The 14,801-nt window shown below is 41.9% G+C and overlaps 2 protein-coding genes across 2 annotated transcripts; both read left to right on the top strand.

Annotated features, from left to right (window-relative positions):
* Positions 1 to 4,752: 4,752 nt before the first annotated feature.
* On the top strand, positions 4,753 to 6,159 carry LOC306932104 (succinate--CoA ligase [ADP-forming] subunit beta, mitochondrial-like; the record flags this gene model as incomplete). Its single annotated transcript, XM_079513806.1, has 1 exon — positions 4,753 to 6,159. The coding sequence occupies one exon, from the start codon at positions 4,753 to 4,755 to the stop codon at positions 6,157 to 6,159; it is 1,407 nt and encodes a 468-aa protein (XP_079369932.1).
* A 4,529-nt stretch (positions 6,160 to 10,688) lies between these two features.
* Positions 10,689 to 14,442, top strand: LOC306932569 (stomatin-like). Its single transcript, XM_079514412.1, has 7 exons — positions 10,689 to 10,910; positions 11,390 to 11,493; positions 11,640 to 11,715; positions 12,493 to 12,575; positions 13,030 to 13,233; positions 13,552 to 13,686; positions 14,016 to 14,442. The coding sequence occupies exons 1-7, from the start codon at positions 10,832 to 10,834 to the stop codon at positions 14,205 to 14,207; spliced, it is 873 nt and encodes a 290-aa protein (XP_079370538.1). The 5' UTR covers positions 10,689 to 10,831; the 3' UTR covers positions 14,208 to 14,442.
* Positions 14,443 to 14,801: the final 359 nt, after the last annotated feature.

Genomic DNA, 14,801 nt, shown 5'->3' with positions numbered 1-14,801 from the left:
CATACTTTTATGCCCAAAATGCTGTGTAATGTCTCTGTCACACAAATGAGGGCACGCACGCACGCACGCACGCACGCACGCACGCACGCACGCACGCACGCACGCACGCACACACACACACACACACACACACACACACACACACACACACACACACACACACACACACACACACACACAAACATAAACATACACATGCTTCCCAATGACACACACCCTCCCTGTCCCATGACTGTCATTGGTGCAGGGTGGGGTAGAGAGGAAAAAAGTCAACTTAAGTGGATGCACGTTCAGCTTCATGCCTCATATGACCACCATACCTTCAGATATTAGGGTGGGATTAGAGGAACAAATGTGAGACACACATCTCTGCAAAGCGTACTAGCTTCCTCTAGTACGTCTGATTCAATCACCAATAATCAGAGACTTGCCTGTTGCACTTTGTTCCATGGCCTTCCAACAGAAGAGGAGCCCTGCTGGATGCCATGTTGGGACTTCTGAGGGACCACATCAAATCTTCAAACACAGACTCTCACACTAAGACCGTCCAGCACTCCTTAGAGCAGGGGTTCTCAACCCGTGGGTCGCGATCCCCCGGGGGGTCGCCAAATTATTTTGGGGGGTCTCAAAAAAATATATATCTATATATATATTGCAACTGAATGGCTGGAAAATGGAAATTAAGAGTTTGCATAAACTTTCCTTAATGATTATTTGGTTTCATGTATGATGTATTTTCGCTATTATTAAGGTTATTGTAGAGGTCCATTTGTATTGGAGGTGGGGAGGGGGGCGGGGCGGGGGTCACGAGACACGGCCAAAGCATTTCCGGGAGTCCCCCGCCAAAAACGTTGAGAACCCCTGCCTTAGAGCAGTGTTTTCTAACCTTTTGTGCCCAAGGCACACCAAAGGACAAGTATAAATGTCAAGGAACAACAGAATTCATAGCAACAATAGCAGCTCACATCATAATGTTGCAATACAATGTGTTATGATCTTTTAAATCTGCTATTTTGTGGGAATTTGTGAGGGTAGAATTTGCCTCTGTATTGGGAAATGAGTGCTGCTGGAAATTGTCTTGATATAGCAAATTTTAAAATAATTGTCTCCACCAGGCCGAAGGCATGGGGAGAGAGTATGTTTTGCACTCCGTCCGACGTCCGTGTGTCCGTCCGTCCGTCCGTCCTTCCGTCCGTCCGTTACCAGCTAATCTCCGGCACCGTTAACCCGGTCGATGCCAAACTTTGCACACACACTCCCTGGATGCCAACGATGAACCTCTGCCCCACATTTTTATAGCGCCACCATGAGGCAGCTTTTCACATTATTTACCTAAAACTGCACCGATCTGCGTGAAACGTTGCATGCACACTCCCTAGAGGCCAAGGACAAACCTTTGACCTGCATTTTCCGCATCTGCCTTTTATAGCGCCACCAGGAGGCCGACTTTTGTAAAACACATTTTTTTATATTACTCCTCCAGATTCTGTCCAAAAATCTCACAAATCGTTACACAGTATCTCTATAGTCATGTGCTCAAGTCGGATCTGTCCGATATTTCATATTCCATCCTAATTGGCTATAATTGGCTTTCAAAGTTTGCAAGATTGCCCCGTTTTGAACAAAAGCCTCAAATCATGAACGCAGCATACAATTTACGTGAAATCTTTCACACATTTTCTTACTAGGCTGAGGAATATATCCCACCCTTTTCACATTGGCCTGTTATAGCACCACCAACAGGTTGATTTCTGCAAAACACATTTTTGGAACACAATGAAAAATGCCTCAAATCATCCAATTGCCATCAAAGGCATATGAAGAAATGGCACACTTTTCACATTGGCCTATTATAGCGCCACCAGGAGGCCACAACCTGACCTGGCTTGGTGGAGACCTGTGCCCCGAGGGGCACTTTTTCTAGTTCAAAATGTTTTGTAGGCTATATTTGCCCTCAGCAAGGTAAATCCGGTTCTGATGGTATATATGGTGATTTCGGGTGTGCCAGTACAGTACAGTACAGTACAGTACAGTACAGTACAGTACAGTACAGTACAGTACAGTACAGTACAGTACAGTACAGTAGAGGGACCCCCACACGGTAACTCTGTCATTTCTCAACCGTTTCGGACGTGGGGCGGCTCGCCGGAATCGGCCCGGCACCCTGGGTGCGTTCCTGTGGGTCTGGAACCCCCCCCGGGGGACCCCCACACGGAGTTGCACCACTTACGGGTGTGATTTCTTTTACTGTCTTGAAAAACAATTTAAAATAGACGATCCACACCACACGTGGTGAGCTTGTAGAACAGATATTTCAACTATTTTAAAATGTTTTTCTAAAGAGTAAAAAATGCCTATAAGTTTAGGGATAAGGGGTAACGGGTCGCACCTAACCTAAGGTATAGAATACATTATATAGGGGTGTAACATTTATAGTAACTGCATCGAAAAATCGGTTTTCATTTATATATGTAAACACCAACATATCATAGCGGTTGACTTTGTATCATATCGTATCGTTTTGCAATTCAAATAATCGTATCGAATCATTTTGCAATGCAAATAATCGATTGTATCAAGTACTTTCTTTTAAGCAATTTTAAGAAGAAAAAAAGAAAAAGATGGGTTTAATTACTTTTCCATGCAATATCGCTACACTTGGTCTATTGATATGTGTGTATTCTCTGTTTTCATGTCAAGGTTTGGGTTTGTCTGTGTTCAAATATATGTCCATGTATTTGCCAGAGAATTACTTATTTATATCCATATTAATACATGCTTCACACAGATTCAATTTCTTTGCTAAATATCGATTGTAAATCATTGTCGATTTAAAATCATTGAATCGTATCGCCATGAATGAACCTATATTGCCCTTGTAGTTGTATCGTATCATCAACCATGTATTGTGATACATATCATATGTGTTAAAATGTATAAGGGATTCGTTACACCTCTATAAATAAATACATTAGTTGATTATCAAAATTAAGCATGGGGCAAAAAAGAAGCCATTTAAGTTATAATTACTGTATATGCTGTTTGATACAACTAAAGTCGTAGCCCTTAATTAGTTTGACATAATTTAATTATATTAAATGTGTATTACTGAATTAATATTATGCATAATTCATATGAATGAGATGAGAGAGGACATTCCAGGTTTTGTCAAAGTTGTCACTGTTTGGGCTACATCTTCTTCAGAACTTTGGTCTTGCTACAAACTGGTACCACTAGTGACAGGGTTGTGAGTGAACGTTTTGCCCTGAGTGAGTATGCCAAACACATGAACGAAGATTGGAGTGTTGTATTGGACAGGAGTTCCCAGGCTTTTCCATGCAGTTGACCTCCACATAGTCATAGCTTCTGACTGTGGCCCCTTGTGAAATAGCTAATACAGTATATCCCCCTATACTTTCAAACTAGCCGAAATGGCGCCCCCTGGTGGCCCCCATGTTTTAACCACTAGCAGGCTGATACTGATTAGGAGCACAGAAGATTTCTAGCAACTTCATTTGATCAGAGGAGACATACTGTACACCCACACTCACGAGGGGTTAGCAGGGATGGACTACATGCAGTGTGGAGACAATCAGGAATTGACATAATCACTTGTATGTGATGTGACCCTGAAAAAGATCAAATCATATAAAAATATAGAGCATACAGTATACCTGAGGCCTTATTTGCTGCTGGTTAGAATAATCTAAGATACGTTATAAAATATAAAAATCACACCCGTGTGAAGTGAGGGGAAGTGATGTCTATTTGCTCAGAAATTATGACGTAAAATTGTCCATTCATTGTCAATGGGAATTTAATGTTTGTGTAGGACAAAGTTTGTGCATACACACAACAAAATCTGGATATAAGATAAGTGTCCCTTAAAAATAAGTAATATGGCAGAGAGTGAAATTGAAAAGTGACCACCCCAGTCTCCATATACATTAGGAGAAAGGCAACCTTTCCCGTATTTCGTCACCTTCCCTTCTTCTCTGGAATCCTGCCTCAAAGCACCAGAGGTAGAAAACCATCCTTCCCTGATCATCCTGATGTCACCGCTGGGACACATGCATCAGTAAGCAAGAACTGAAATCAGCGATCCGGTTCAATAATAAAGCTTATCTGACGTAACATTCTGCCAATAGCGGTTGCCAGTTGGATTCTAATTGGCGGAACGTTCCGTCACAAGAACAAAAATTCAACCAAAATTATTTGTGGCCATTGCAAGGGACTGAGGCAGATTCTAAAACACCTTCTAAATACTGACATACATACGTTTTCTGAAAAACTTTAAACTTTAAACTTTTTCCAAAAAATATGTTTATAATCATCGAAAACCATTCAAAACGACATGGTCGAAAAGCATGATTTTCAAATGATTTATTTATCACCCCCCCCCCCCCCCCACACACACACACACACACACACACTATTCAGAGCATGCAGAATAGAATGGTGTAGGTCTCGATTCTTTCCGACCTTTTTAAGAACCGAAAATTTGGAGTTTATCACAGAGCATGTGACCATCAGACATAATATGTCTGCATAGCATTATAATAAGAAATATTAAGAACAAATCCCCAATATCAGTAGCCTGATGTCATCAATATGATGTCATAGACTGCCCTGTACTCTATATTCAGGTATTTCTGACACCAAACTCCATATATGTTCATAAACGGGACAAAGGCATACAGATTGACAGAAATATGGCATTATATCAAGTATTTTACCACTCTGCAAGAAGATATGGCAATGTTGCCGATTTGTGGTTACTTGATATCTAGCCTGAGACATTTAGGGTCTAGAACCACAGTTGACACTGCATCTAAGGTGCTATGTGGCTCTCCATTGCTGTTTGATAGCCATGGCAACCAACAGTGGCCCACCCACGTTCAGCAGCAAAAGAGAAACCTCTCCCTGCATGAGTTCAGGAGCATCGGCCTGATGAAACAGGCTGGCATCTCAGTGCCCACCGGCATGGTAGCCAGCTCCTCAGAGGAGGCGTATGAGGTTGCCAAGCAGTTAGGTTCTAAGGATCTGGTGGTGAAAGCACAAGTGCTCGCTGGTGGCAGGGGGAAGGGTACTTTTGAGGGTGGCCTAAAGGGAGGAGTCAAGATTGTCTCCTCGTCAGAAGAGGCCCGTGATATCTCGTCTCAGATGATTGGTCGAAAGCTGTACACCAAGCAGACCGGAGAGGCGGGGCGTATCTGTAACCAGGTGTTCATCTGCAAGCGCATGTACCCACTCAGCGAGTACTACTTTGCTATCACCATGGAGCAGACATCCTCCATGGTGGGCCCTGTGTTGATCGGTAGTTCACAGGGCGGGGTGAACATTGAAGACGTGGCAGCTGAGAATCCAGATGCCATTTTCAAGGAACCTATTGACATTGTGGAGGGCATCAAGGTGGAGCAGGCTGTCAAGGTTGCACAGAAGATCGGCTTCCCTCAAGCACTTATCAATGACGCAGCAGAGAACATAATCAAACTGTACAATGTCTTCATCAAGTATGATGCCACCATGTTAGAAATCAACCCCATGGTAGAACACTCCTCTGGCATTGTGATATGCCTGGACGCTAAGATAAACATTGACCCCAATGCGAAATACCGGCAGAAGAAATTATTTGAGATGCAAGACTGGACTCAGGAAGACCCCCGCGACCGACAGGCGGCCAACGCCGACCTCAATTACATTGCACTGGATGGCACCATCGGCTGTTTAGTAAACGGAGCTGGTCTGGCCATGGCTACCATGGACATCATTAAGCTGCATGGTGGCATGCCAGCGAACTTCCTGGATGTAGGGGGTGGAGCCACAGCCCAGCAGGTGACCGATGCCTTCAAGCTCATCACCTCTGACAGGAAGGTGCAGGCTATTCTGGTCAACATCTTTGGCGGCATCATGAGGTGTGATGTCATCGCCCAGGGCATCATCAAGGCTGTTACCGACCTAGAACTGAGAATCCCCATTGTTGTGAGGTTACAAGGGACAAATGTGGACAATGCCAAAGTACTGCTCTCTAACAGCCAGTTGAAGATCCTGGCCTGTGATGGCTTGGACGAAGCTGCTAAAATGGTTGTAAAGCTGTCTGACATTGTGTCGCTGGCTAAGGAGGCTAAGGTGGATGTCACCTTCCAGCTTCCCACCTAAGCAAAGCACACTGAACCCATGGTGACCTCCTTACCTCAGCGCCTTCAGCCTCTGTGGGACGCCTTCATACACACACATCACGTCATTCGTATTATGTGATGCCTGTCACACGCACTGTTCGCAAATAAATGACAATCATTTGCATCATTGCGGCCGTGGGTGACACGTATCGTTCATGTAATTTTGCATTATTTGCCGGTGACGTCTATATTCGTGAGTGACGCACTGTATTGTGTGTATAACCACTGTGTATGGCTATACATTCGAAGGGAGTGCAGTGTTGAGCGTGAAGTTTGTCACATTAGTGGTTGTTAGAACCAAGATGCAGGAATATTGTAGTATGCAATAGACTCTTCCCCCATTCCACTGATATATGTTTGCTACTTGACGGATTACATCAGGCGTGAGGTAGACGCTGCCATGCAGGCCATACGAAAGTACAGTGTAAAAATCGTTCGACACTGAATCAATCCGTACTGTTGGGCAAGCTGGGGGCAATTGGTTTTGACAGCTTGTCTATTAGCCTCGGAAACCGAGTTTTTATTAACTAGGTAAGATCTTACCTTGAGGGAAGGGAACAGAATGGTACTTGTAACGGACCCCGGAGCAAAATGGAGGAAAAGCTTTTAATTTGAAAGACTATGTGGGCCAACAGGAAGCTTGCTCGCTCACCTGAGCCAGACTGACACAGATAAAAGACAGCCCAACATCAGTCAGAGGAAATGTTTGTTCCTCACAATGCTTCTCTCCTCAAACAAAGAGGATTGAAAGCTAAGCCTAACCTCGTCAACAGGATGAAATGGAACACCAAATGGATCAAGTGAGTGCAGAGAAATCAAATAACAAATTAAATGGAAATGGAACTTTCGGATTTTAATTATTGATTCATTGGTTTTAGTGACTTTCCTGGAGAATGACATGGTCGAGGGACATCATGAGTTAGCACCTAGCTGGAGAGGGAACAAGGTGAATGTCAATTTTTATGGTTATTTGTTTGTGGGATTGTTGTGGGATTTTATTGTTTTAGTTGGTGGTCTGCTTATGTGGTATTGTGGTTTGATATATATACCTTTTTAATTGGTTTATTTGTAAATTGTATTTGTTTATGTCTGCTTATATTGATTATGTGTGCCTTATATTGATTATACGTTTTGTGCTTTGTTTTTAGTTTTCACATTGATTTAATAAAGAAACTTCACATCATCAGTCTGCCTTCAACCTCTTTATCCAGCCTGGTACGCTACAGTACTCTGTCCTCTTCCCTCCCAGTAGAGTGTAGGAAAAACCTGAATCCATTCTGTTCAGATTTAAAGTATCATCAACTCGGTTCTATATTGGATGACAAACAATATGCAAACACAATCATAACTGCAATAGAGCAGCACAAAACAGAACCGGTATTAAAAATATTGCTTCTCACTAGCTTAAACCAATGCAATTGCATGTTTATCATGCTGAGATGCCAATCATTCAAGAAAATGTGTGTTATATTTTTAAATCCTTCACGTAGAACTCAGGAAGGACAGAAAGGGAGGAAGTGTCATAAATAGAAACTATTGGAAATAAATATTGACAATCCCCCGTGCATTGGGCATAATTATCATAAGCAATAGCAGAATGCAGAATTATCTTTAAAAACGTATTTACAGATCTGGGGGTGTGTATTAACGTGACTCCGCCAGATGGGACAGCAGAGAGTACACTGGTGAACCCAATGTACTCTCTGCTGCCCCATCTGGCGGAGTCAGGTTAGGTGTGTATGGCATGGCCAGTTCCCAAGCTTTTTTTAGTTCGAGAGACAAAAGAGACATTTGATGTCTTCCCAGGACCCAAACTGAATGACAAAATGACAGATCTACAAACTCACAATGCGTCTCAGGGCGTAGATCCGCTATTTTCACTACTTCTTAAAACTTGGGTTTCTTTTTACATGAATTTCTGAAATTCTTTTGAAAAATGTTTCAATTATATTTTAATTTATGAAGACCTTTATTTATTTTATTTTACATTTTTTTTAATCTTTTGAAATGAAAATAAAAATGTGGGACCCACAAATGGGTCCTGACAGTGTTTGGAAAACTCATCACATCTGATTCTATGAGGCAAATTATGGAGTATAGGCTGACATCTAAAGGCGATTGTATGAATCAACACTAGTATAATGATACTAGTAGTGATACTAGTACTAGTACATATACAATGTTATCTGTTAAGGATTAGGTGAGTTGAGATTTACAGTATTACTCTGTACTGTTTTAAAATGATATGACCTTAATTAAAAATGTTACAAATTAAAAACAAACAAAAATAATTGCATGGTGAATCTATCTGCTGGATCTATGCATTTGTCTGTTCACAATGGGTCGACTGCAGTAACTGCACTTTTAGACTAGAGGGTACAATGGTACATTCTCATAGGCTACATACTGTTCTTTAAATTCCCCCAAAGGTATGGTGACTGTTTCTATACAATTGTATGAATTAAAGCACATTGTTAGTTCAGTACAGTATGGACACTATCTGACATGGACATGGTTACTGTGCGTTCTCGTGTCATACGCACATACTGTATACTTTTACAGTACCTTACCTTTTTGGATAGAAATGTGGTTATTTTATTTTTATGTATATGTATATATCAATCTATTAGGCAAAGAAATGGTAGAGGTAGGATATTACATAACGTGACCTCTGTCAGTAGATCTCTATGTTCTAGATTGGTGTCCATTGTCTTCTAGAATATAGAAGACAATGGACACCTGCCACCTGCAGCACGCAATCCTGCATGCTGACAATCACTTCAAGTCAAGCAACTTCACAAATAATTATGTAATTAAAAAACAATAACAGCACAATTACTACTACAGCACTAACAACTATTATGTCTACTATTACTAAGAGGAACAAATAGTAGTATGCTCATAGTCATAATGAATGACATTCATAATGTGGTCAGGTTTAGTTATTTAGGAGTCACACTAATGTAATTCCACTATGAGCACAATAAAAACATTGATTTCAGTTTTAAACTAATATTGATTTGTGCCAATGTAAAAAAATATTATCATGATACAACATAATTTCAAAGACTTCAAATCCGATACTTGATTAGATTCACAAGGGCTATATACTAGCCCCCTCCTGTTTTTACTATACACTAAATGTGGATAAAAGAAGATATCTTATCGTATAAAAGACGGATTAACTATCTGCATTAGGTCACCATGGTCTAACTGAGGGCCAAACAACAATGACTTGCAGAACATTACCATAACCTACTATGGCCTAGTGCCTAATATGACCTAGTATTCCAGATGGTTATTATTGTCTCCACCAGGCCGAAGGCATGGGGAGAGAGTATGTTTTGCACTCCGTGTGTGTGTGTGTGTGTGTGTGTGTGTGTGTGTGTGTGTGTGTGTGTGTGTGTGTGTGTGTGTGATTGTGTGTGTGTGATTGTGTCCGTCCGTCTGTTACCAGCTAATCTCCGGCACCGTTAACCCGGTCGATGCCAACCTTTGCACACACTCCCTAGATGCCAACGATGAACCTCTGCCCCAAACCTTCCAGAACGGCCTGTTATAGCGCCACCAGGAGGCCGACTTTTGTAAAACATTTATTTTTATATTACTCCTCCATATTTTGTCCAAAAATCCTGCAAATCGTTACACAGTATCTCTATAGTCATGTGCGCAACACAGATCTGTCCGATATTTCATATTCCATCCTGATTGGCTTAACATTAGCCTGAGCTAACGCTAGACATTTCTGGCCTAGATGGGAGGGCCGCGGCTCAGATTTGCGCACACCGATTGGTTCACCGATCTGTCCGTCAGGACAGGAAGAACAGGACGCAATAAACCTTTTGTCACATTCCGTGACCGGTTCTGCATTTTGCATGTGTTTTTTGGTTTTTAGTTATTTAGTCTTTTACTTTACTGTTTTCCTGTGATTTTGTAGTATTGTGTTCCATGTTTCTTATTTCCAGTTAGGGTTGATCTTGCACTGTGTACCTTTATTTTGTAGTATTATTAGTACTGTCGTCCTGCATTTGGGTCCTACCCTCTCTGGTCTCGAACCGTGACACCTTTATATTGAACATACATTACCGACTGGCTTTCATATCATTGAATCATTCTACTGGTGAAGAGTCCTGTCAATATCTACTTCAAAGTCTTTGCCGAAAATAGGCAATCTACAACTACAAGCTTATAGATCTGCTATTTTCACTGAACGCTATCCCCATAGGGATGCTAGGGTAGTGGTTAAACAGAGAAAAATACCAGGGAGAGAAATTGCGACACATGATCCCATCAGCCTGTGTCTGAAGAGACTATCATGTTTCCACAGCCTGGTGTCAAGATACCATGTATTGTTTATTCATAAACTGCACTCATCAAATGTCTGTCTTGGAAGTAAAACTATACTTAATATTAGTTCTCTAATAAAAGAGCGATGTAGAGAATATTTACGATTCATGTTGATGGCAAGCCAAACAAGAGTCACATGCCAGCGAGTGGGAGCATCCCTGATGCAGTCTCTCGTGGACGTCAGCAGACCATGAGGGACGGAGATAGACCAGATAGACCACACCCTTGTGGGAGAGAGAACAGGTGCAGGTAAATAAGCCCATCGCTGTTTTCTTTGGTGCAGCACACCTGAAACATCCTCGCTAATGCTATCCACAGCGTCCAGCACTGCAGAGATGGTTACGCAGGGTAAGATTCAGATAAGTTCCCCAGAGAACATAGAAGGTATGTGAACGTTCTTTTCTCACTTTCTGATATGTCGAAAATAAATAATGATTCTTGTCAGCTTGCCTTGGACTGTTGTAAAACAACCCAAAGTATTGCTTAATAATAGTTATAATCATGATGCCAGGATGATGTGGGATAAGGGAATGTTGAGGGTTGAATCGACAGTTCAACAGCTTTGACAATATCAGACAGACAAGCAACACTTCCTTTCTCAACAGTGATCACTCTTTATAACTACCGTAGAAGTAATCAAAGTAACATGACAACAGGTCAGGACCAGATGCATTATTGTGCATTATTACAAATTAGATTGTTGTTGGTAATTGTCTGGGATTTATAAATTAATTTGCTTGTGCGATGAGAATGGTTCATCAGAGAGAGAGGGAGCATTTTAAAGCGTCTGTGTGTACAGTTGTTGCTACAGAGAATATGCAAAGTCAAAGATGACATCATGCTGTTCTTTACTTCCTGTACAGATAAAAACTCTGGTACGCTGGGATGTATTGGTTGGACTATAGTAATTATATCGATGATCTTCATCGTAGCAACGTTCCCGTTGTCAATATCCATGTGTCTTAAGGTAGAGTATTATGAAGTAAACTGTACAATCATATTGTTCACAACATAATATGTCTGGAAGCGATTGAATTACAATTCAGGCTTTATATTAAAGCCTGAATTGTAATTCAATCGCTTCTTCTCATTTTGTCTCTCCCTGACCTCTAGATAGTGAACGAGTATGAACGAGCTGTTATTTTCAGGCTTGGTCGGATTACAGACAAGAAGAAACCCAAAGGTCCAGGTACACTGCTAAATCTATTGTTTACATTTACAATATACAGTACAATGTGGATTGCTTCTCCAGTTAGAGGAGTCCAAATGCGCGTTGGAAATAAATTTGTGCTCAAATAAGAACATTGATCTGAAATATGATCATTCCAACTGTAATTAGGGATTAAGCCTGAAGGGGTGAAGGCCCCTATTGCTTTTCTACCGTATTTTCTTCTTCCGACACTTTTTTCAGTTCTGGCAGTTCTGTGCTGTCACTTTCCAAAGAATTTGGCAAAATGGTAGAGGGCCATGGAAAAGGGTCAAGAACTGAAGCTCACAGTGATTTGTCCAAGGACCTTTAGATCTCCCAATTATATGATTGTATGAATTATATGATCCACTATCCACTCCTGGCGAATGACGCCAGAGATAACCACTCCCCCTTGAAATCGCATTTCTATTCATTTGTGCGGAGTTTGGACGCTGCTAATGCATGGTTGGCTGTAGGAGTACAGCGTTGACATAACCCCTTCAGCTAATCAGCGTAACAAAAATAGTGATGTTATATTGCTGCTTGCAGCTATATTTCTATTTGATTATCTAATCTGTACGTGTTTGTATTGTTTATTTTTTGTAAACAATGCTAAACCATCCAATGATTCTGGCAGTATTCGTACATATGAAAATTAATATCAAGATGCAATGCAGTATAGTAAATAATATATTTTTGGACATAACCTTGTAGTACTAATTCCCCATATGTTTCAGCCTGCATGGCCGTTGTAAAGGGATGCACTCCTTTTTGCAGGCCTTTTCTTCGTCCTGCCCTGCACCGACACCTTTGTGAAAGTGGATCTGAGAACAGTATCTTTTGACATCCCTCCTCAATTGGTAATGATTTTCTCGACGTTTATGTTTCACAAAGAATTACAAGTTACTCAGAAACTTTATACACCACTAGACCAAATTATTTTAGGGGGTCCCCAAATTATTTAAAAAAAAAAAAAAGATTAAAAAAAAAAAAAAAAAATCACGATTTTTCAAAAATAGCAGACCTACAAGCTCGTAGCGCGCCACTCGGTGGCGCGCTATGAGCTTGTAGATCTGCTATTTTTCAATAGCTAAATTATATTCTTCGTCCTGCCCTGCACCGACAGCTTTGTGAAAGTGGATCTGAGAACAGTATCTTTTGACATCCCTCCTCAATTGGTAATGATTTTCTCGACGTTTATGTTTCACAAAGAATTACAAGTTACTCAGAAACTTTATACACCACTAGACTAGACTACAGTGATCTCAGTCAAAGAAAGCATCACTGTGTAACTCGGGCACTATTCCTCTGCAGATCCTAACCAAAGACTCAGTGACAGTGTCCGTGGATGGTGTGGTGTACTTCCGGATTCATTGTCCCATCTCTGCTGTGACAAATGTGGCCAATGCCAACTCATCTACACGGTTGCTGGCACAGACCACCCTAAGGAACGTTCTTGGTACCAAGAACCTTGCAGAGCTGTTGTCTGATAGAGAGGGCATCTCACGGAGTATGAAGGTGGGAACAAACGTGCTGAATCTAAAGCATTGGTTCTTTACACTCTCTGAGTTGACCTGTAACGCTTCATATGGTTCCTAACTATCAAAAATTTGGCCCAGGCCACCGGCGTGGTGATCCAGCCACCCTAGGCTGCAATGTCAGCCTGACAGCGTGTCGCGGGTTCGAATCCTGATCCCGACGACCTTTGCTGCGTGTCACTCCCCATCTCTCTCCCCATTTCCTGTCAGTCTACTACTGTCTTATCAATGAAGGCATAAAAGCCCAAATAAAACCAGACTGCTCATGACATGTATCCTATTCAAACGATGACTGCAGGAATCCCTGGATGAAGCAACTGATCCATGGGGGATTAAAGTGGAGCGTGTGGAGATCAAGGACGTGAAGCTGCCACAACAGCTACAAAGGGCCATGGCAGCAGAGGCAGAGGCCACCAGGGAGGCCAGGGCCAAGGTGAGGAGGAAAAACAAGGGAATAGATCTAGGTAAAATAGATCTTTACCTGAAATAGTAGAGTAAAAAGGTTCCATTCCATTTGGCAGAGAAGAGCCTTTCCTGTGAACAAACATGCCCAATAGCACCCTGATCTGAATTGAACTCAACCTTTAATTAGAATCATTGGTAACAGCACTTAGGCCTACTGTTTCATGTGGAAATGACTGCTGTGAAAATGACTAACAAATCAGTAATGTGGGTGTGACCTTGTGTCTGAACATGTCTACAAATTACCCTGCATTCGACCCACATGAGTGTCATCCCCACTGTTTCTTATCTGTGTTGTAGGTTATTGCCGCTGAGGGAGAGATGAACGCCGCTAGAGCACTTAAAGAAGCCTCCCTAGTGATTGCCGAGTCCCCCTCCGGTCTGCAGCTGCGCTACCTGCAAACCCTCGGCACCATCGCAGCAGAGAAGAACTCCACCATCATTTTCCCTCTGCCTATAGACCTCCTGCAGCCTTTCATGCAAAGGAAATAATGCACAAAATGATGCGTAACCACTTAAACCTTCTAGACGAAGTAAACCAGACCTCAGTTGGCTCTGTACGTGGGCCGTATTACGGTATTCTTTCCATCTACACAGCCAATCTACAAGATGTATAGATCTGCTATTTCCGGCTAATGATCCTCCTATGGATACTGGGGTTCAAGTGGTTAATAGGTTACACTCTGTTGTACGATGGTGGTGCGTGCTGAAAATAGCATAAATCAGGGGTTCTCACCCCGTGGGTCGCGACCCCTCGGGGGGTCGCCAAATTATTTTAGGGGGTCCCCAAATTATTTTCAAAAAAAAAAGATTTAAAAAAAAAAAACACGATTTTTCAAAAATAGCAGACCTACAAGCTCGTAGCGCGCCACTCGGTGGCGCGCTATGAGCTTGTAGATCTGCTTGTAGATCTGCTATTTAGCTATTTTTCAATAGCTAAATTATAACATAATGCTTAAAACACCAAAAGGGGTTCCCGCCCAAAATGGTTTAAGGTTATTGTAGCAGTCAATTTATATTGGGGGTCGGGAGGGGGCGGGGCGGGGGTCCCGAGACATTGCCAAAGCATTTCCGGGGTCCCCGGCC

Source organism: Electrona antarctica (assembly GCF_951216825.1).
Source record: "Electrona antarctica genome assembly, chromosome: 11".
Lineage (NCBI taxonomy): Eukaryota > Metazoa > Chordata > Actinopteri > Myctophiformes > Myctophidae > Electrona > Electrona antarctica.
The sequence above is the reverse complement of the archived record's forward strand: the minus strand, read 5'-3'. Positions and strand labels throughout refer to the sequence as shown.